The 20,752-nt window shown below is 59.1% G+C and overlaps 1 protein-coding gene across 2 annotated transcripts; it reads left to right on the top strand.

The window, feature by feature from the left end:
* Window positions 1-752: 752 nt before the first annotated feature.
* Window positions 753-15,131, top strand: STAT3 (signal transducer and activator of transcription 3). 2 transcript variants are annotated; one of them, XM_063179137.1, is made up of 24 exons: window positions 753-835; window positions 4,182-4,328; window positions 4,827-4,971; window positions 5,922-6,020; window positions 6,257-6,352; window positions 6,436-6,517; window positions 6,868-6,962; window positions 7,491-7,642; window positions 8,086-8,244; window positions 8,329-8,421; window positions 8,995-9,054; window positions 10,316-10,345; window positions 10,462-10,555; window positions 10,638-10,685; window positions 10,888-10,971; window positions 11,061-11,159; window positions 11,307-11,442; window positions 11,655-11,707; window positions 11,795-11,889; window positions 12,159-12,298; window positions 12,625-12,837; window positions 13,049-13,091; window positions 13,406-13,518; window positions 13,600-15,131. In XM_063179137.1, exons 2-24 carry the CDS (start codon window positions 4,201-4,203, stop codon window positions 13,653-13,655), a joined length of 2,313 nt encoding a protein of 770 aa, XP_063035207.1. In that variant the 5' UTR covers window positions 753-835; window positions 4,182-4,200; the 3' UTR covers window positions 13,656-15,131. The 2 variants fall into 2 exon arrangements, with proteins under 2 accessions (XP_063035207.1, XP_063035206.1); XM_063179136.1 differs by having other exon boundaries at window positions 12,625-12,840.
* Window positions 15,132-20,752: the final 5,621 nt, after the last annotated feature.

Raw genomic sequence — 20,752 nt, 5'->3', positions numbered from 1 at the left:
AGCACTGCAGTGGGGGCTGACACGCTGAGCCCCACAGGGATCCATCCCCAGAGCTTCAAGGGGATCGATCCCCACAGACCTACAAGGATGATCCCCATAGTCCTATAGGATCGATCCCCACAGTCCTAGAGCTGATCCTCCCAGTCCTGTAGGACAGATCCCCACAGCCCCACAGGGATCAATCCCCACAGCCCCACAGGGATCCATCCCCACAGGGACCGATCCCCACAGTTCTATAGGATCGATCCCCACAGCCCTATAGGATCAATCCCCTCAGCCCCACAGGGATCCATCCTCACAGCCCTATAGGATCAATCCCGACGGTCCTATAGGATCAATCCCCTCAGCCCCACAGGGCCGATCCCCCTTTCCCCACGCGGGGGCGCTGCTCCCAGCACGGCGCACGGGCCCGCCCGGCGAGGCGCGGCCCCTTTAAGAGGCTGCGGCGGCGGCGGCGGCGACCGCGTGACGTCACGGCGCTGCCCGGAACTCAGCTGGGTTTCCCGCACGGCTGTTCCCGGCAGCCGCCCCCCCCCCGACACCCTGCACCGCCTCTGCCTAGCGAAGCCCTGCGGCGGGAGGCGGTGCCATCCAGGAATAGCCGGGGGGGCAGCCCCCTCTCCGCGCGCCGTGACGCACCACACAACGGCCGCGCTGATTGGCTGTCGGAGGCCTGCCGGGGCGGGGCCGCAGGAACACCGAATCGCCATTGGCAGTGGGGATGATGACGTCACGGAGGGGCGGGGCCGGGCCGCAGGAGGTCCGGTCCCTCGGCGCAGCCGGACGCGATCGCCGCCGTCACCGGGAGCCGCCGCCCCGCCCGCCGGGACCGCCGGTGAGCGCGGGGGGTGCGCGGGCGCTGCTCGCCGCCGGCAGCCGGTGTGCCCCGCGCCGGTGTGGGGCCGGGGCGGGAGCGGGGCCGGCATCGCGGGGTAGCGCGGGGGGGGCCTGTCCCGGCTCCCGTCACTGCAGGCCGAGCCGCGGTGCGGAGCGGGGCCGGTCTGTGCGGCCCGGGCGGATCTTCCGGGCTGGCACCGCGCACGGGGACAGAGCCCGAACCGGCTGCTCTGACAGCGAGAAGCGGCGGGAGCCGCAGGGCCGGGGGAGGTGCGGCCCGCCCGGTGCGGCCGGGGCTGGCACGGCCTCGGGGGTCCCGTGCGGAACGGGGCCGGTAGGACTGGGAGCCCAAAGGGGGCCCGGGCACGGCGGGGCTGCGGGCTCAGGGCTGTCACACGCCGCCTGCGGCTCGGGGCGTCCTGCCCGGAGCGGGGCTCGCCTCGGTGACAGCCCCGTGGGTGCCGGTGTCACGGCAGCCGCGTTCTGCAGCTCGGGTGAACGAGCCCCCGGGAGCTCTGCGGGGCTGGCAGTGCTGTCACCGCTCCTGCTGCCCGGCTCTGGGTGGCTCCTGTCCCTCGGGCCGTGGGACAGACAGACTGGATGGAGAGTGGGCTGGCCTGGGCGCACATCGGGGCAGACCCTGCTCCCACCCTGCCGGTGATCCCTGTCACTGTCACTCCCCCAGTGTGCTCCGTCTGTTGGAGCTGCTGGAGCACAGGAGGGGTGCCCTGCGTGTCCCCTGCCGTGGGGAGGATGGTGACAGTGTCACTCGCAGCTGGGAGACCCCTTGGAGAAGCAGCAGCAGTGCTGGAGCACAGGAGGGCTGTGGGCTGTGTGTCCCCTGCCCTGAGGGGGATGGTGACAGTGTCACTCGCAGCTGGGATGGACCTTGGAGAGCTGCAATGAGGAACAGCAGCCCTGTGGGGTGATCACAACCCATGCTGTGGCTCTGAGGTTGTCCAGCGCCGTCTCCCTCCTCCTGTTGCAAATTTCTGCATCGCTGTTTTCCACCTCCAAGGCTGGCTTTGAAATTGCTCCAGAGAGGCAGAGCCGAGTTCTTCTAGCGCCTTTCCAGAGCACTGCCAGAGCCCTGGCTGCCGTGTGGAGCAGTTTTCCCTCAGGCTGCTGATGGTTCTGTGGAAGAGGGGGCAGCAAGGTGCCTGCTGCTGCTGCTGCAGGACTCTGTGAAGTGATGTTGGTGGCATCTGTCACGACCCTGTGATGGCACCGTGGTGATGTGGCCTGTGCAGTGCTGTCAGTGGCTGAGCTCCATCCCACTCTGTCACTGCAGGGGATGTGGAGTCCTGGGGTCCTTCTAAGGCTGTTTCCAGTGACTCCCCCATTCATGTTGCCCTAGGGCTCATTGCTTGCTGTAGGGACACACATGCAGGGTGTTCCCAGGTGTGTCCCACAGATGAAAAGGAAGGCAGAAAGCAGATACAGGGTTCTTCCATGACAGCCCCATTTTCAGTGGGGTGGTTGGAGTGTGCAGAGCTGTCCCAGAGGGGTGACACTGTGCAGCTGGGCCTGACTCTTGTGCTCTGCCCTTGCAGGAAGATAAAGAAAGATGAACTTTAGCTCTTGATCTACTTTTAGCAGCTCTGCTCTGAGCTCTGGACAGCGTGTTTACCCATGAGCTTGCATCATGCTGTGTTGGTCCTGGCCATGCTGGCTGCTCTCTGGCTCCATTCCAGAGATGGAGGAGAGGCAAACCACAGAGATGGGCAAGCCCAGCAGAATCAGAAAGGTTCAACCCTCAGATTTTTAACCGTGGGGCCCACCAGGCAGAGGCTCCTGTGTGGGATCCCAGGGCTGGCAGGATCAGAGCTTCCTTGAGAGTGGTGGCTGCTGCTGTGAGGAATGTCTTAAGGACCTTTTCCTCCAGGAATCTCAGAGTGCCTTGGGTGCATGCCAGGAGGAGCTGGAGTTCAGTGCTGCAAGCTGCCTTGCCCTGCGGCTGTTTGTGGCACTGGGAAGTGGCTGAGTCCCGTCCAAGTGCTGCTGCCCTGTGGCAGCCTGGGAGCTTCGGTGCTGCTCTGAAACGCCGAGATTGCGCCTTTCAGGTGCACCACGGCTCCGGATGTGGCACCTGGTCGTGTTTCTGCAGCAGCTCCGCCTGTGAGCCGCTTGGCACCCCTGCCCAGCTGCCTGCTGTGCCGTGCTGCTGCCGCAGCCCTGCGCTGCTCGGGGCCGGGAGCGGGGCTGTGGCAGGAGCTGCGCTGGGGCAGCAGCCGCTGCTGTTTCCGGAGGGGCCGGTGCAGCCCCCCCGCCCCCGGGCATGGCGCAATAGGAGGCGGGTGCTGAGCTCGCTGCCCAGGCGGGGCGATCCCTGCGGGGCTGTGGTGGGCTCCCACTCAGCCCTGGGCTTTTGGTGGGTTTCCCACCCTGCAGCAGCATCGCTCGTGCAGCAGGAGGGGCCCCCGCAGCTGCATGGGGCAGATGGAGCATTCCCTGAGCTGCTGCAGCTGAGCACTGGCCACAAAGGGCTGAACCCCCTGTGGAATGGGGGCTGTGCTGTGCTAGGTCAGGGCTCACAGCTCAGCCCTTGGACTGCAGCATCACATCAGCCAGGTCTGGCTCCAGGTCTGTAGGGATCTGTGGCCACAGCTCTCTCCTTTTTTGTTCACTTGTTGCTCCATTCATAGCAGATTTGGTTCGTGTGGACTTCTCTGAGGATTGCACCAGGCGGTTGCAGTTCAAGGTTAATGTCCTGCTCCTGCCTTTGGGGCTCTTCAGTGCTGTGAAGCACTAAAAACCCTCTTAACTCCCATGTCAGTGCCAATGCCTGTCCCCTCCTGGTGTCTCAGCCCACAGAAGACGTTTCCACTTTCTTTTCTTCGCACCCAGACAAATGAGGAAAGAGTCCCTTGGGGGAGGAGGCCATGCAGTGATGCTGCATCACTCAGCGCAGGGACCTTTGGGAAAAGCAAACCACTTTCTGCAGGGAAGTGACTGCTGGTGTCACGCAGAGCTGTGCCTTCATTTGCCAGCACAGCTGGAGTCCCCTCGTTAGTGTCAGCTTGATTTCCATTGATACAAGTCGTGAACTTGAAAATTGCTTCTTCCCTGTTTCTGTAGCTTCCTGGCAGTCTCCGCCTTCCACACTTACTGTAAGCTCCACAGCCACTTCCCTGCCTCCCAGCAGGACCAGCCAGGGGTGTTTTTGAGACCAGATTTAATCCTCATTCCAACCTGTTGCCAGTGGCCAGCCTGCCCCTGCCAGCTGTCCTGGAGCAGCGTGCCCTGGCTGTCTCTGGTTCTACCCAGAGAGAAGAACCCTTTTAGGGTCACAGCTGGGTCCTGGCAGGAGGGAGGCAGGAGCCAGCTGTGTTTCCACCCCTCAGGTCTCCCGAGCTGGCCAGGATGGCGCAGTGGAACCAGCTGCAGCAGCTCGACACGCGCTACCTGGAGCAGCTCCACCAGCTCTACAGCGACAGCTTCCCCATGGAGCTCCGGCAGTTCCTGGCCCCCTGGATTGAAAGCCAGGACTGGTGAGGACTTTTCAAATGCCTCTGAGGGGACTTTGCTCATAACACCCACCTGCAGGGGCTCAAGAGGGCTGGAGGAGCTCTGGTGATGGGACTGGCCTCTCTCTCTGGGGCTCATGTGGCATCAAGGGAATGGAGGGGGATTTTGTGCTCTGTGTCAGACCCTGGGCCAGGAGAAGCAGGGGGGTGTCCCCATCCAGGCATGGCTAACACTGACCTGTGTTGTAAAGGGGGCTGACACAGAGCACTGGTGGCTGGATCCTATCCATGAGCACGTGGGATGTGCTCACAGACATCAGGTGCTGGTGTTCACAGTCTGCCTGGTCTGCTTGACCAGATGGTGATTAGTCACCAGCTGGGCTCCATCTTAAGAGTTCTTTTCCTTCCTAAACGATTCAGAGATTCTGTAATTTGCACAGGGGGTGCTGGGTGTGAGCAGAGCCCCCCAGCTTTGCCCCTTGCCCCATGCCAGGCACTCAGATATCTCTCTCCCCTGCACAGGGCCTATGCTGCCAGCAAGGAGTCTCATGCCACGCTGGTGTTCCACAACCTGCTGGGGGAGATTGACCAGCAGTACAGCCGCTTCCTGCAGGAGTCCAACGTCCTCTACCAGCACAACCTGCGCCGCATCAAGCAGTTCCTGCAGGTGAGCTGGGAGCATGGTGGGGTCTCAGGGTTTCTGCTGCTCACAGTGACCCCCAGGTGTGTTAAAGTCTCTTTTCCCACCCAGCAGACTCCCTGAAGGAGGAGTCAGAACTCTTCTGTTCTCGTTCTCAAGGTTGTTTATTGTTTCTGATCTATAAAATTCTTTCTCTGCCCTGCCGAGGTCTGTTCAGCAGGTCAGACAGAGGCTGAAGGAACTCGGCAGGCCAGAGAAAGTATAAGATTTTCTTATCTATAAAATTCTATCTTTATAGAATAAGAAGGTTGTAGCCTTCTTATATAAAGAAAATTTTTATACTATCTTTTAGTATAAAAAGATAACTGGTGCTATCTCTTTATACTAAAAACCACGTGTACAATATTTACCATAACTTCCCAATCCCTATCACCTATGTCAGACAGTGAGCTTCTACTCTAAACCAATCCAAAAGTGCCACCATCTCAGCAGAAGATGGAGACCAAGAAGAACAAGGAGAAAGGCTGGCCATGCCCAGATTCCTCCTAAGCCCCCATTCTAAAAACCCCAAAAATCTATTTTACCCCTGTGACAAACTAATCATTATTATAATCCCTCATCTTGCCTCCTGAACCCCCATTCTAAAAACCCCAAAAATCTATTTGTCACCCCGTGACAAGCTAACTATTATTCTACTTAGGCTTTTGTGCCTTGCAGATCCTCATCTAAGGTTGGTAATTTTTTTCCATGGGTCATAATCAAAGCCACAGGTGTCTTGGGCTCTGTGCCAGGGTCTCTGAGCCCCCTGGCAGGGGTTTGGGCAGTCCAGGAGAGCCAGAGGGATGTGCTGAATTCCAACAGTGGGGGAGCTGGTGAGGGTCTGAGCGTTTCCTTGGCACAGCTCGCCATCCACAGCCCTGGTGTGGAGATCCTAGGGGTTCAGGAGGTGATTGCTGACCCTGTTTGACCCTTTACAGAGCAGATACCTGGAGAAGCCGATGGAGATCGCCCGCATCGTGGCTCGCTGCCTCTGGGAAGAGTCCCGGCTCCTCCAGACAGCTGCTACTGCAGCCCAGGTCAGTGGCCACATATCCCAGGGACTCCTGGTCCTGGCCATCCTGATTGCTGACAGCCAGGACACAGCCTGGGTGTTCTGGCTGGGTGTCTCCATCTCTCCTCTCCTCTCCTCTGCTGCCCTGGAGCTGGTGCTGAAGTGAGCAGCTAGCTGAGGACCCTGCAGAACCTCCTCAGGCTGGAAGGGAGCATCCCCTGTTACAGCCCTGTCCTGATGCCCTTCTTGTCCCCTCTGCAGCAAGGGGGACAGGCAACACATCCCACAGCAGCTGTGGTGACAGAGAAGCAGCAGATGCTGGAGCAGCACCTGCAGGATGTCAGGAAGAGGGTGCAGGTATGTGTCTGCCTGGGCACCTTCAGCTCTCCCCAGCACAATTCTTGAGTGCTGTAAGTGAAATCACATTTCTTGCCTTCCAGGATCTGGAGCAGAAGATGAAAGTGGTGGAAAATCTCCAGGATGACTTTGATTTTAACTACAAGACTTTGAAAAGCCAAGGAGGTAATGACAGCTCATTAGCATCTGCAAACCACAGTGTGTTCCTGCAAGGAAACTTGCTGGAGAGGTGTTCCAACCTCCACTCCCAGAGGGAATGTGCTCATTCTCAGGGCATTTGCATGGCAATTGGATAAACCTGGTCTGCCCTTGAGGGAGCTGAACTGAGCTTGGCTGTAAGCACAGCACTGGGGTGGGGAGGGAGTGGCCTCTGTGGGTGCAGGAGAGCCACGGAGGTGCTGTGCCAGATTCCTGCTTGGCTGTGGGGTGCCTGCACTTTGCTGTGCAAGCGTTGTGTCTTTGTGGCACTTGAGGAGGTGTGAAGAGTGTGGCTGAAGCTTCTCACCTCTGCACAGACATGCAGGACCTGAACGGGAACAACCAGTCAGTGACCAGGCAGAAGATGCAGCAGCTGGAGCAAATGCTGACAGCACTGGACCAGATGCGCAGGGTAAGAGGGAAAAGTGACCCTCCAGACCCCTCTGGGTGCATGTGGGAATCTGTAAAATCAGAGGGTTTTGGGCTTACAAGCAGGTATTGTATTTGAAAGAAGTAAGCATTGTTTTAACCAAAGGGACGTGTGCTTACAGTGGTTGGATAGAACTACTGTCAGTGTGCTTTTCTTTGTGGGATTGGTCAAAAAACTTTTGAAGTTGTAACATTAAGTTCTTTGTCTGCTGTCTGGAATGTGAGCTGATGGCATCTCCCCTTTGTCATAACCATGTAGTGAGACTGATGCTAAAAAATAAAACAGCTCAAAGCACATTCCTCAGCAATCCCATCCTGTTTGCAATTCGTACAATTAGGTGCAGATCTCCCTTCTTCAGGGTTAGAATTTGGTAGCTCCTGCATGGCCAGAACCAGGAGCAGTGCAGCAAGCACAGCCCTGGGTGATTTCTTCCTTGCCTGTGAATGTGAAACTTGTGGGTCTGTGGGGGAAGTCGCAGCTTGCTGAAGGTTCTGCTTTCTCTCCTGGCAGGGCATAGTGAGTGAGCTGGCTGGGCTGCTCTCAGCCATGGAGTATGTGCAGAAGATGCTGGCAGATGAGGAACTGGCAGACTGGAAGAGGAGACAGCAGATTGCCTGCATTGGTGGCCCACCCAATATCTGCCTGGACAGGCTTGAGAACTGGTGAGAGCTGCCTGGGGCTCAGTGTCAGTGCCCAGAGCAGTGGCACTCAGACACCTGCTGTGGAAATGAGCCCTTGCTCTCTGGAAATGTCCTTGCAAAGTGAACATTTCTGATGGTCGCATGTGTGAATGTGGCCTGCAGCTTAGACTGAGCCATGATGGTGGGCACAGTGCTGGAAAGGTGTCACACTGTCCCCAGCTCTGTGCCTGGGGGATTTTGAGGCTGCTGGAAAGTTTATAGCCCTGGAGTCACCTGTGCACATCAGGTTTTGTTTGTAATGCACGGCCTAGAAAACTGCTTTGGGCTTGGAGCCACAAACACCCTCAGCTCTTGACTGGCTTGGCATGGAGAGTGTGTTCCTGCATGGGAAGAGGAGGGCTCTGCAGGCTGGACAGTGTGGGCTGGGCAGCCAGAGCTAATGCTGGTTCTCCCTGCTCCCCCAGGATAACCTCCCTCGCTGAATCACAGCTACAGACCCGGCAGCAGATCAAGAAGTTGGAAGAGCTGCAGCAAAAAGTGTCCTACAAGGGTGACCCAATCGTGCAGCACCGGCCCATGCTGGAGGAGCGCATCGTGGAGCTCTTCAGGAACCTGATGAAAAGGTGCTGAAGGCAGCCAGGAGCTGCATGGCTGGGGTGGAGGGTGGGCAGTGAGGTCTGACTGTGGTCTTTGTGCTGTTCCTGCAGTGCTTTTGTGGTGGAGAGGCAGCCCTGCATGCCCATGCACCCTGACAGGCCCCTGGTCATCAAGACAGGTGTGCAGTTCACCACCAAAGTCAGGTGGGTGCCTCCCTGCAGGTGAGGGAGGGGAGCTGAGCAGGGAGGGCAGCCTGGGGTGGCTCTCTGAAGATGCTGCTGCAGATGCAGCCCCTGTGATGGAAAGGGATGGATCCCAGAAGGATGATCCCAGAGGGCTGGAGTGCTGCCCACATGACTCAGTGCAGGGCTGGCTGGGGATCTGCTGGGTTCTGGTAAATCCTGTTGTGGGGATGGGAAGCAGCAGCACATCCCTGGCCAGCTGCTGCTCAGCCTGGGCCATGTTCCCTGCCATGTTCTGACCCCAGGCTCTGCCTGGAGCTTCCTTGGCCTTTCTCTGTGCCTCCATGGCAGCCTCTGTCCTCTGGGGTGTTTGTTCAGAGCCTGGCATGGGCTGCCAGCAGCCCAAAGGAGCTCCTCAGGATGCTCAGGGGAGTGCCAGCATCTCCCTGGCTCTGGGGACAGGTGCCAGGGCTGTGTGAAGGTGTGCCCAGGGCTGCCAGAGGAGCTGGTCCATGCTGCTGGCTGTGCCAGGTGCCCTGTGGAACAGGAACAGTTTCTGTGCACAGCATCTTCATGCTCTGCTGACTCTTGCAGGTTGTTGGTCAAGTTCCCAGAGCTGAACTATCAGCTGAAAATCAAAGTCTGCATTGACAAGTGAGTTCTGTGCTGCCCTTCCAGTGGCCCTGGGTGGGGTAACGGGGATAGGACTGATCCCTGCTGCCCTTGGATTGGGCTCAATCTCCACAACGAGGACCAGTGTGGCCCCCAGTTAAAGGGGAGGGTGCAGGGAGGTGCTGAGTCCTGAGGGTTCACCCACATGGTTGGGGGGAAGGCCTGTGTGGTCATGGGACTGTGCTGGGATGCAGCTGGCACCACACACCAGCTTGTGTGCATCAGGGTGGGAAGATCACTGCCATGACCTGGTGTCTGCACCAGGGTGGGAAGATCACTGCCATGGCCTGGTGTCTCTATCAGGGTGGGAGGATCACTGCCATGACCTGGTGTCTCTATCAGGGTGGGAGGATCACTGCCATGACCTGGTGTCTGTATCAGGGTGGGAGGATCACTGCCATGGCCTGGTGTCTCTATCAGGGTGGGAGGATCACTGCCATGGCCTGGTGTCTGTATCAGGGTGGGAGGATCACTGCCATGGCCTGGTGTCTGTATAGGGTGGGAGGATCACTGCCATGACCTGGTGTCTGTATCAGGGTGGGAGAGCCACTGCCATGACCTGGTGTCTGTATCAGGGTGGGAGGATCACTGCCATGGCCTGGTGTCTGTATAGGGTGGGAGGATCACTGCCATGACCTGGTGTCTGCACCAGGGTGGGAGAGCCACTGCCATGACCTGGTGTCTGTATCAGGGTGGGAGGATCACTGCCATGGCCTGGTGTCTGCACCAGGGTGGGAGGATCACTGCCATGACCTGGTGTCTCTATCAGGGTGGGAGGATCACTGCCATGGCCTGGTGTCTCTATCAGGGTGGGAGGATCACTGCCATGACCTGGTGTCTGCACCAGGGTGGGAGGATCACTGCCATGGCCTGGTGTCTATATAGGGTGGGAGGATCACTGCCATGACCTGGTGTCTCTATCAGGGTGGGAAGATCACTGCCATGGCCTGGTGTCTGTATAGGGTGGGAGGATCACTGCCATGGCCTGGTGTCTGCACCAGGGTGGGAGGATCACTGCCATGACCTGGTGTCTCTATCAGGGTGGGAGGATCACTGCCATGACCTGGTGTCTGTATAGGGTGGGAGGATCACTGCCATGGCCTGGTGTCTCTATCAGGGTGGGAGGATCACTGCCATGACCTGGTGTCTCTATCAGGGTGGGAGGATCACTGCCATGACCTGGTGTCTGCACCAGGGTGGGAGGATCACTGCCATGACCTGGTGTCTCTTCCCCCTTTTCCAGGGACTCTGGGGATGTTGCAGCCCTTCGTGGGTGAGTGTACTGTTTGCTTTGTCCTTGTTTCTTGTTTCTGCTTTATTCCTGACAAACATCCTGCCACACATTCACTCCAAGCCTGCCCTGTCAGCCTGACTCTTTGCTCTGCCCAGGTCCCGCAAGTTTAACATCCTGGGGACCAACACCAAGGTGATGAACATGGAAGAGTCAAACAATGGCAGCCTCTCAGCAGAGTTCAAGCACCTGGTGGGTACCATGGGCTCCTGGGCTGCTCCTGCACAGCCAGGTGTCCTGGTGCTGCTGCTGCAGCCTGTCCCTCTCTCTGCAGACCCTGAGGGAGCAGCGCTGTGGCAATGGAGGCAGAGCCAACTGTGATGTGAGTGTCAGGGGCCCTGGGAGGGGGCCTGGCCACTGACAGGGGCAGTTGAGCTGGGAGGGGATGCAGGGGGTCCACCAGCACCAACTGGCACATGGGCAGCTTGCCAGGCCAGCCCCAGCAGCTCTGCTGGGTCTGCTGGTCGTGTGTTGGGCTCAGGGTGGGTGTTTTGTGGTGCTCATGGTGTCCCCTTCTGCCCCAGGCCTCGCTGATAGTCACTGAGGAGCTGCACCTCATCACTTTTGAGACAGAGGTGTATCACCAGGGGCTGAAGATCGACCTGGAGGTGAGGCTTGGGTCACTGCCTTCACCCCCACGGGCCTGGGTGGAGCCCTGGGAGTTGTCCCAACCCGTGGTGACATCCTCTCTTTGCAGACCCACTCGCTGCCTGTGGTGGTCATCTCCAACATCTGCCAGATGCCCAATGCCTGGGCATCCATCCTGTGGTACAACATGCTGACCAACAACCCCAAGGTAGGGCTGTGTGGGAGGGCAGCAGGGCAGGTGTCAGGATGGGGCTGTCAAAGAGAGGGAAATTGAGGCTGGACAGCGAGGCTGGGGCAGTACCTGGCCCTGCTTCTGTCCCATGTCCCACTCAGGGCTGTGTGTTCCCTCGTGCAGAACGTGAACTTCTTCACCAAGCCCCCCATTGGCACCTGGGACCAGGTGGCAGAGGTGCTGAGCTGGCAGTTCTCCTCCACCACCAAGCGCGGGCTCAGCATCGAGCAGCTCACCACGCTGGCAGAGAAACTGCTGGGTAAGAGAGGGCTGGTGGGTGTTCTGCCCATTCCTCTGTCCCCTGGTGTGGTTCCCCACCTGTACATGTCATCCAAGAGTGAGGTCCTGTGTTTGGCCTCAGGGCTTTTGGCCTGAGTCACTTTCAGGTGCTTGGTTTTCTCCCAAACCCTGGAAATGGTGTCTTTGGAAGGACAGCTCTATTTAAATGCTTGTGGTTTTTTTCTCTTTCAGGACCAGGTGTGAATTACTCTGGCTGTCAGATCACCTGGGCCAAGTTCTGCAAGGTAGAATTTATTCTATTCCCTGAGCACCTTCCCTTGGCCGTTCCCTTTCTCCAAGCTGTGCTAGCAGCCTCTCTGCCTTTTCCCCAGGAGAACATGGCTGGCAAAGGCTTCTCTTTCTGGGTCTGGCTGGACAACATCATTGACTTGGTCAAGAAGTACATCCTGGCACTGTGGAATGAAGGGTGAGTGCCAGCCCAGAGCCTGAGGTTAGGCTGGGCCTTGGAAGGGTCCCAGGTTCCACCCTGATGGCGTGGGGTGCTTGTCCATGTGCCAGGTGTGCTGTCCTGGGATACTTTTTGCTGTTTCAGAGTGAAAACTCACCCGGGAACCCATAAAATGTCAGTGGCCAGGCTGAGTTGTGCTGTTGAGCAGAGCTGGCAGGACTCACATCCTGGAGGAGCTGCTTCTGTGCCCTGACCCCCATTTGTTGTTCTTGCTTCCTCCTGCCCAGGTACATCATGGGCTTCATCAGCAAGGAGCGGGAGCGAGCCATCCTGAGCACCAAGCCCCCAGGGACCTTCCTGCTGCGCTTCAGTGAGAGCAGCAAGGAGGGTGGCATCACCTTCACCTGGGTGGAGAAGGACATCAGTGGTATGAGCTCTGTCTGGGTGCCTGGCTTGGCATTCCAGCTTCCAGAGTGGGCTTGGGTGCCCTGATAAGCATTTGTCCTTGTCCCAGCAAGCTGTCTGTGTGGGTTAACTTCTGAGCCTGGCTGCCCTTTGCTGCTCTTTGCCTTCTGGGTGTCTGTGCCCACGTGCTGCCCATGGGCACAGTTTTCTATGGCACTGACCACAGTCAGGTCCTAGTCCTGCCCTGTGCTCTGCTGTGTGCCCCAGGCCCATCTTGTCCCTGCTGCTCTGGGGGTGTCTGAAGGCAGCCCTGCCTTTTCTGTACCAAAATTCTCCTTCCTTGCACAGGAAAGACACAGATCCAGTCGGTGGAGCCTTACACCAAGCAGCAGCTGAACAACATGTCCTTTGCTGAGATCATCATGGGCTACAAGATCATGGATGCCACCAACATCCTGGTGTCCCCTCTGGTGTACCTGTACCCAGACATCCCCAAGGAGGAGGCATTTGGGAAGTACTGCCGCTCTGAGAGCCAGGAGCACTCGGAAGCCACGGACTCAGGTAGTCGTTGACTTTCTGTGGCTCCTTTGTCACAGGGAAGCTCTGGGGACAGCACTGGCTGTCACCAGCCAGGACCCTGTGCCATCTCTGGAGGGCACAGCCACAGGGTGGGACCAGCCATGGAGCAGAGGGTGGGCACTGCTTGTTCTAGGGGATAGAGAGAAGGATTTGTCCTTGAGTGGGTGATGATGAAGCTTCTCCCTCCTTGCAGGTGCTGCTCCATACCTGAAGACCAAGTTCATCTGTGTCACCCCGTGAGTGTTCCTGGGAGTTGTCTGTCACTGCTTGGGGGCTGTTTGTGTGCTCAGCCTTGCTTGAGGGAGAGGTTTCCTTCCTTTCTTTCCACCTCTGTCTGAGCTTTGCTGGTTCCTGTGGGGTTCCCAGCCTGGGGTGACGGTGGGGGCTGAGCCAGGCTCCCGCTGCTGCCCAAACCACAGCCCTGTTCTTCCCCTCCGGGGCCCCTTTCCTCTGGAGAGCTCTGGGGGCCCCTCAGCGGGTACAGGGGGTGTTGGAGAGCTCTGGCCAGGCCCTGATGTGGAGCTTTCTGTGCTTCTTCTCCCTGGGACAGCACCTCCTTCAGCAACACCATCGACCTGCCCATGTCCCCGCGCACGCTGGACTCGCTCATGCAGTTCGGCACCGGCGGCGAGGGCGCGGAGAGCAACGCAGGGGGGCAGTTTGGTGAGTCTGGGGGGGCTCCAGGGGGCCCTGGCTGCCAGCCCACGCCCAGGGCCCCGTAACCCTGCCTGTGTCTGCCCGCAGAGTCGCTGACCTTCGACATGGAGCTGACCCCAGAGTGCGCGTCCTCGCCCATGTGAGGGGCTGCGGCTCAGCCTTCCACCTCCAGAGCCTCCCCTGGATTTGTCCCGCTCGGCTGCAGCTGCTCCAGGAACTGCTGGGGTCCCTGCGTGGGTCAGGTCCTCACCTAACCCAGCCCCTCTCTGGGGTGGTGCAGCTCACCTCTGGGGGAGGGGGATGAACCTTTTTCTATTTCCTTCCATAACAGTTTTCTATTATTTTTGCTCATTCAAGTGCCTATTTGCCTCCGATTGCAGCCACAGTTCCTACAAACGCTTCCACAGCCCCGGTCCCGCTGCTGGAAGCTGCTGCCCTGACTGTGCCCACTCACAAATCTGGAATTGCAGAGGGGCTTGGCCATGTGGCAGGGTCTGCCCTGCTGCTCCCAGCACCTCCTAGAGCTGGCAGGGTGCTGGGGTGAGTCCCCTCTCTGCACCCACCTGGTTTTGGCCAGGATGACCAGGACAGGGCTCAGAGCTGCAGGTGGATGTATCCAGGTGCTCCCACCCTGGACTCAGCAGGCACTGCCTCTGCTGGACTCAGCCTGGGTTTGCTGGGAGCCCAGAGGTTCAGGAGCTGCTTGTGCTTGTCCCCAGCTTCCTGCTTTGGACACAGTGGTCTGGCCAGTGCCAGCAGCCCGGGCTCCTTTTGGGATGGCTGGTGTCCCTGGGGTAGGGCAGTGCTGCTACCCAGTAATGGCACCTGTGTGTGACCAGCATCTGCAGCTGTGGCCCATTCTGGGATCTGGATAAAGCCACAGGGGCTGTCCTGGCTTCCCTGTGGCCAGGCTGGTGCTGGGAGCACAGTCTTGCATCCAGTCCTGTGCTGAGTTAGACCAGTTGGACCCTGGGGAACTGGGGGAGCCAGCATGGCTGACAGTGGGGCACCTGGCCTGTGCCTTTCTCTCTGGGTTGTGAGGGGCCAGGCATGGGGTCTGCAGCTTCTTGGGGGCGTCATGTGGCATTTCTGTTGGAGGGTGGCCCTCACAGTTAAGGTGGGAAGGGTCAAGAGTTGAAGGGAGCAGGTGGATGTGAGGAGAGGAACCTGCTGTGGGGCAGTGGAGGACAGTGACAGGGGTGTTGTGAAGGGCAGTGTCCTGACTTTTGGGGGGTTGGTCCTGCATTTAACAGAACTGGGGGAGCCTCCCTGCCCTTTCCATGCAGTGGGCAAACAGACACAGATGAGCCGTGGAGGGGTGGGGGAGGCAGTGGCAGAGCTGCTCCCTCCGAGTTGCATCACAGCTGGTGGCAGGGAACCAGAGGGCAGGGGGAGGATCCCCGATGGGGTCTGGGCAAGCCCCTCCAGGCTGTGTGGGAGCAGGAAGGGGGTTTGTGGCTGGCCCTGGGGCTGCTCAAGGGCAATGAGGGCCCTTTGCCCCGCTGCTCGCTCACCGCCTCCGGCAGCATTCGATACTGTAAAAAAACTTTATTTTTTTGTATATTTTATTGCTGTATCTACAGGCTTGAACTTTCTCCGAAATAAAGGCCCTGAAGCGACATGCTGTGGGGTGTACACGAGCCGGGCTCTGCCTGCGGCACCCACCTGACCCTGCTCCGGGAACTGGGGCCTCCTTCGGCGCAGCCCGGCCCCGGTGCCGCCGCTGCGGTTTGTGCGGCGCGAGCGGCCCCGGCTCCTGCCCGGCAGGCGTGGGCAGCTGCCCCTTCCCGGGGCTCTGGGGCCCTTCCCGGGGCAGCCAGGGGGCAGCGGGCCTGCCCCAGCCCGTGCTTGCTTTCTGTGCCCCAGAGCTGTGCCTGGGTCTCCTGCAGTCGTGTAAAGGAAATGCCGGTGCCAGCGTGGGAGGACACGGCAGCGCTGGGGCCCTGCTCTGGCTGCTCTCGGCCTGGGGCTGCACTGGGGCCCCTGTGAGTGCTTCTGCCCTGGGGGTGCCAGGCACTGCTGGGAGCATGGGCTGGTGGCAGTGACACGCTTTGCACACACACAGCCCTGCTGGAGCCCACCCCGGCACTCTGCGATACCACGTGGATGTGAGGAGAGGAACCATGAACAGGATCGTTCCAGGGGTTGTGCTCTGATGAGGCCAAGAGGGAGAGATTATTTCTCTGTCAGAGCAGGATTAGGGGGATTGTTCATGCAGGTCATGTGGAACTGGCTGTGCTGCATCATTTGAGGTGCTGGAGGTGCACTGGAGCCTTCTCTGCCCTCTGTGTGCCCTGGAGCATCCTGCTCAGGGCTGAGCTGACCATGTCCCTGCTTTGGGAACCAGTCCCACTGCATTTCACTGTCAAACCAAGCCAGGGCTCTGCCCAGGCCCCACAGACCCATTCCTGCTCTCAAGGCTGCTGTGTTGGATCATTGCCTGTCTCAGTGGTGCAGCCCAGGGTGCTGCTCACAAGGGAATGAGGCCCAGCCCCCCTTCTCCTGCCCTGCCAGGTACCAGCTCCCCTCTGGCAGCTGCAAGATGGGGTTGAGAACCCAGGACTAAGGAATTTTCCTACCCATCTGCAACCCCTGGGGTTACCACAACCATGTGGTGTCAGGAACGTGGTGTTTGATTCCCTATTCCTGCAGATCAGGGGTTCCTCATCTCCCTGGCCCCACTGCATCCCTGTTGGCACCTGCCCCAGCCCTGAGTGATGGGGTCAAGCTCCCACCTAAGAATTTCTGCTGTCAGTGCTCTGGGGAGCAGCAGACTGGGAGCTCCTGGAGCTGATGGACAGCAGGAGAAAGTGCCCAGAGCTGGGCTGGTGGAACCCCTGCAGCACCAGCAGCAACTGGGGCAAGGGATGCTTTGCCAACATCCTGTCCCCCTCCTCCTGCCCCAGTCAGCCCTGCAGCCCTTGCTTTCTGCCTGTGCTGGGCCAGGAGGTTGTTTGTGGCTCCAAAAGGAGGTCACAGGGTGGCTTTGCTCCTTGCCCAGGCCCGCAGCACAGTGGGGAGGAGTGGGGACAGTGTCTGAGCCAAGCGTGCAAACGGATTAGGGGTTTCCAAATGCAGATAATCCGCTTGGGATGCGTGACGGGCACAGGGCAGCCCTGTGGGGATGGGCAGCCACCTGCCAGGGCAGCCCTGGGCCAGGGGCACTGCAGAGCAAGGGCTCGGGCAGGGTCCCACTGGTGTTTGGGGTGTCTGAGCTGTGCAATATTGACAGTCCTGGGGAATGAGGCAGCAGACAGGGATTAGAGAGAGCAGAGTTTATCTGCAGCTGAATGAGCAGGGCTGCAGTGAGGGGTGGGAGGCAAAGACCCCAAGGGCCAGCCTGAGGGTCCCCTCTGCCCTCCCAGGTGCTGGGTAGGATCTTCCCACAGCAACACGTGCTGAGCTGCAGAGCGCATGGCACTGCTGGCCAAGCCAAGAGCCATCCCAAATCCCTGCTTCCAGTGCTCAGAACACAACAGCCAAACAAATATTGCATCACACTCTGATAAATACACAGCAGAGCAGAGCCAAGCAGCGGTGCCTTCCACTGCCACATGTGGCAGAGGTCAGACGCAGAGCTGCAGCACAGTGTGATCACCAAAATCACCACCTCCAGCCATTCCAGGAGGACACAACCTGCCTGTCTCCCTACAGGTGTGTCCCATCATGGCCCACAGTGCATGGCAGAACCAGCACCAAGGGCTCAGCTCACCCTGCCATGGGGTGAAGAGCCCTGGCCCTGGTGCAGCTGCTGCACTGGGCTGACCTGTGGCAGCACGTTGGTGGCTGGAGCAGCTGGGACTGAGTGGTTACTGTGGCAACCTGAGCTCTGCAAGGGAGAGCAGGGATGCAGGGAGAGGACAGGGATGCATGGGGATGTGCAGGGAGAGGACAGGGATGTGCAGGGATGCAGAGGGATGTACAGGGATGCATGGAGATGGGCAGGGAGAGGGCAGGGATGTGCAGGGATGCAGGGGGAGGACAGGGATGCATGGGGATGTGCAGGGATGCACGGGGATGTGCAGGGATGCACCAGTGTGGGGTGGGGGCCAAGTGCAGCCCCAGTGCTGTGCTCCTGATGCCCCCAGCCAGCCCTGGCACTGGCTGGGCAGGAGAGGATTGTGTCCTTGGTGCCAGCTGGGCTGTGGGTGCCCCCCGTGCCCCCTCAGGTGCAGAGATACTCACTGGGCTGATGGGGGGTTCTGGTGCCCTCTGCAGACCCAGCCGGGCTCTCACTCTCGTGGGTGTCCCAGCAGCAGAAATTGGAGGTTCTTTGCTAGCAGGACGAGCTATGGAGTCTTTGCCCAAGCAATGGCACTGCTTGGCTGCTGAGGCCGAGTGTTTGCTGGGTTGTTCCCAGCCCTATCCGAGTGGCTGGAGGCAGAGGTTTCCTGTGGAAAATCCCCCTTGGACAAAATGTAATTTCCGTTTTTTTTTGTTTTTTTTTTTTTTTTTTGCTGGAGCAGATCATCCCCTCCTTCTGGCACTGGGCACCACCAACCAGGCTGAGGCTGTGCCAGTGACAAACATCTCCAAGCATCTCTGGTGCCCCCACTTTGCCCTGCCCACGGCTGGCCGGGTTCTGGCAGGGTCTGTGCTGCTGCCCTGTCCCCCTCACTGCTCCCAGGCTGCCTCCTGCACCAGCAGCAGGGCTGGAACCCCGCAGGGCCCATCCACGCTGGCTCTCCAGTGGGACCTCTGTGGGAAAATGTGAATCTGTGACTAATGTGGGGATTCATCTGTTTCGCGTTAGCTGGGCTGCATTCTCACAACGGGGTTTTGTTTTGAGACCTGGCATGCAGAGAGCAGGGATGGGATGGGGCTGGGCTCCCCCGTGAGAGCTCCCGGTTCCCGGTAAGCAGGAGGGGATGGAGCAGAGGCCGTGTCCTGCCCGCAGGTGACGTGCTTGGGTGTTTGTGCTTTGCCCAAGCCCTCTGCACATCCCGGGAGCATTGCAGAGGAGCCTCGCATACAGGATGTGCCCGGAGGGCAGCGGCCAAAAGCGTCAGGACCTCTCCAGAGCCGCCTAAATAAATGTTTCCACTCCTGAGAAATAATTAAGACCCTTGAGATGCCACTTAGAGAGAAAGGCCGTTCCGCCTGCACTCTTTGCTCTCCCGCTCCAAACACAGAGGCAATTTTCTCGGAAATCCATTACGGAGCTCCAGACTCGCTCCGTCCCCGGAATGCGCGGCGTCATTCGGCATCCTGCTGAGCTCATGCGAGGTGCCCGTGCGTCCGGCTGCGGCTCAGCCCGGATGGTGCTCACCTTCCCGGAGCCTTCCGAGACTCTCCGAGGCACAAAGGGAACCGGGCAGAGCTGAGATCGCTTCGGGGAATCGCTGGGGTGGAGCTGGGGCAGCTCCAGGGCAGCCTCTCCATCGGTCACTGCTGCAGTCACTGCTCCTCTGTTCTTTTCCTCTGGAAAGGAAGGATTTTTCCTGGTAACATCCCCACCAGCCAGCTCGGAGTTTTCCCTGAGACCTGGCAAAAACAAATTGTGATTGGATTGGATTGGGTTTTATTGGATTCCATTTGCCCTCTCAGCGAGGAGCACTCTCCACTTTCTCTCCCAACACTAATTTATTTTTCCTTTTTTCCCTCCTTTCCTAGCAGAAAGAGGAGGGAAATGAGAGTGTGTTTTGTGTTCATCTCCCAGCTCTCCCAAGCACGTGGAGCAGTGCAGGGAGCGCTGTGTCCCTGGGATCCTCCAGCTACCCCTGGATCTGTGGTGCCCAGACAGAGCCCCAGCAGGCACAGACATTGTGTGTGACCTTGGTTCTCTGGCCTGAGCAGCCAGTGCCCGCCTGGCTGCCTGCTCCAAAGGGTTATGTGGGCCAGGGATTGTGAAAGCTGCACATCCATGACGCAACTCAGCAGAGCAAGAGCGTCCCAGCCAAGCAGGACGGGCAGGCACCAGGGCCCCGCGCTGCCCACTCCGCTGCTTTTCTTGTGTCTCATTGAATACAGACGGTGTGGGAGCTGCTGGCTGCCTGTCCCTGCTTGCCAGGGTCCCAGCTCACCTCTCTGTGAGGTCTGGAGTGAGAGGAGCGCTGGGAAGTGCAGCCAGGGCTCTGCTGGCAGCAGCTCAGCAGCGATGTGTCAGCCTTTGTGTGTGAGGATTCTCCCAAGCTGGTGAGCACAGGCAGCAAAACATTTGGTGGGATCTGGGGGCTGTTGGGCTGGAGTCACTCATTCAGTCATTCCCCAAGGCTGCTCCAGGCACGGAATGGGGCTGGCAAGCTGGAAAGCACCGTTTTGTGGCTGCTGTTTGCATGGAGCAGGTGCTGGGCTGCTGCCTGCCCAGCCCACAGGTATTTATTTATCTCTTGCAAGTGTGGAGCTGGATGAGGCAGTGAGGAGCCCGAGCTGGAGCTGCAGGACTTTAGCACAAGAGCACAAAAGCAGTGGAGAGGTGGAACTTCAGGCTGTGCTCTGACACAGTGGCCGAGTGATTTGCAGTTGCTGGTGCACCAGCTGTCTGATACAGATCCTGTTCCAGCGCTGGCACGAGGAGAGACGAGTCCCTCCTCCCTGATTCCCACCAGGGAAGGGTCACCCCTGCTCCTACCCAAGAGAGGGACCTGCGTTTGCTGAATTTCCCTCCGGAGTTTTTTTCACGCCACAGAAAACATAATTCTGTCTATCTTACGTGAGCTGGTAGCGAAAGTGAAAGCCCAGGAGATCCCATGCGGTGGGTGCAGGCGCTGGGGCAGAACGAGCACACCCAGTATTGCTTCCTGCCGCCGCCTCTGCCCATCACGGCACGGCAGCCGCACCCCGGGCTGCCCGTCACCGGGGTACCCCTGCCTGGGGTGCCAGGAGGAGTCTGTTGAGGGTGCCAGCTGTGCAGGAGCTCCGCAGGATGGTTTTCTTATGGCTGCTGTTAACTTTCCCTGTTTGGGCAACTGCAGAGGAGCTGGCGGCGCCTTGGGGTGTCCTCACAGCTCTCAGGGGATGTGGCAGCTTGGAAGAAGGGGATGCAGCGTCCTGTCCCGGCAGGTGCCTGAGGCTGTGGCAGCACTGGGGATCTTGGCCATGCATGTGGCTGCAAAATGTCAGCCCAGGCCCGTGGTGGGAATGAGCACCAACACAGAGGGCCCGGTGTCAGCACAAGGCAGCCCTGCAGCCACGTCTGTGGCCACCTGGTACTGACTTGGTCACTCCTGCTCCCAGAACCAAGGCTGGGTGCTGCTTTGGGCTCCCCTGGTACTTACTGCCAAATTCTGGAGCTGGTTTG

The sequence above is a fragment of the Melospiza melodia genome, chromosome 30, assembly GCF_035770615.1.
Source record: "Melospiza melodia melodia isolate bMelMel2 chromosome 30, bMelMel2.pri, whole genome shotgun sequence".
Lineage (NCBI taxonomy): Eukaryota > Metazoa > Chordata > Aves > Passeriformes > Passerellidae > Melospiza > Melospiza melodia.
This window is presented reverse-complemented; position numbering and strand designations above follow the sequence as displayed.

Excerpts from the sequence above, each read along its gene's own strand:
- STAT3 (XM_063179136.1), top strand. The coding sequence starts at position 4,201 with ATGGCGCAGTGGAACCAGCTGCAGCAGCTCGACACGCGCTACCTGGAG. Across the intron at positions 4,972-5,921 it reads GCATCAAGCAGTTCCTGCAG|AGCAGATACCTGGAGAAGCC; the intron begins GTGAGCTGGGAG and ends GACCCTTTACAG. Across the intron at positions 6,518-6,867 it reads GACTTTGAAAAGCCAAGGAG|ACATGCAGGACCTGAACGGG; the intron begins GTAATGACAGCT and ends ACCTCTGCACAG.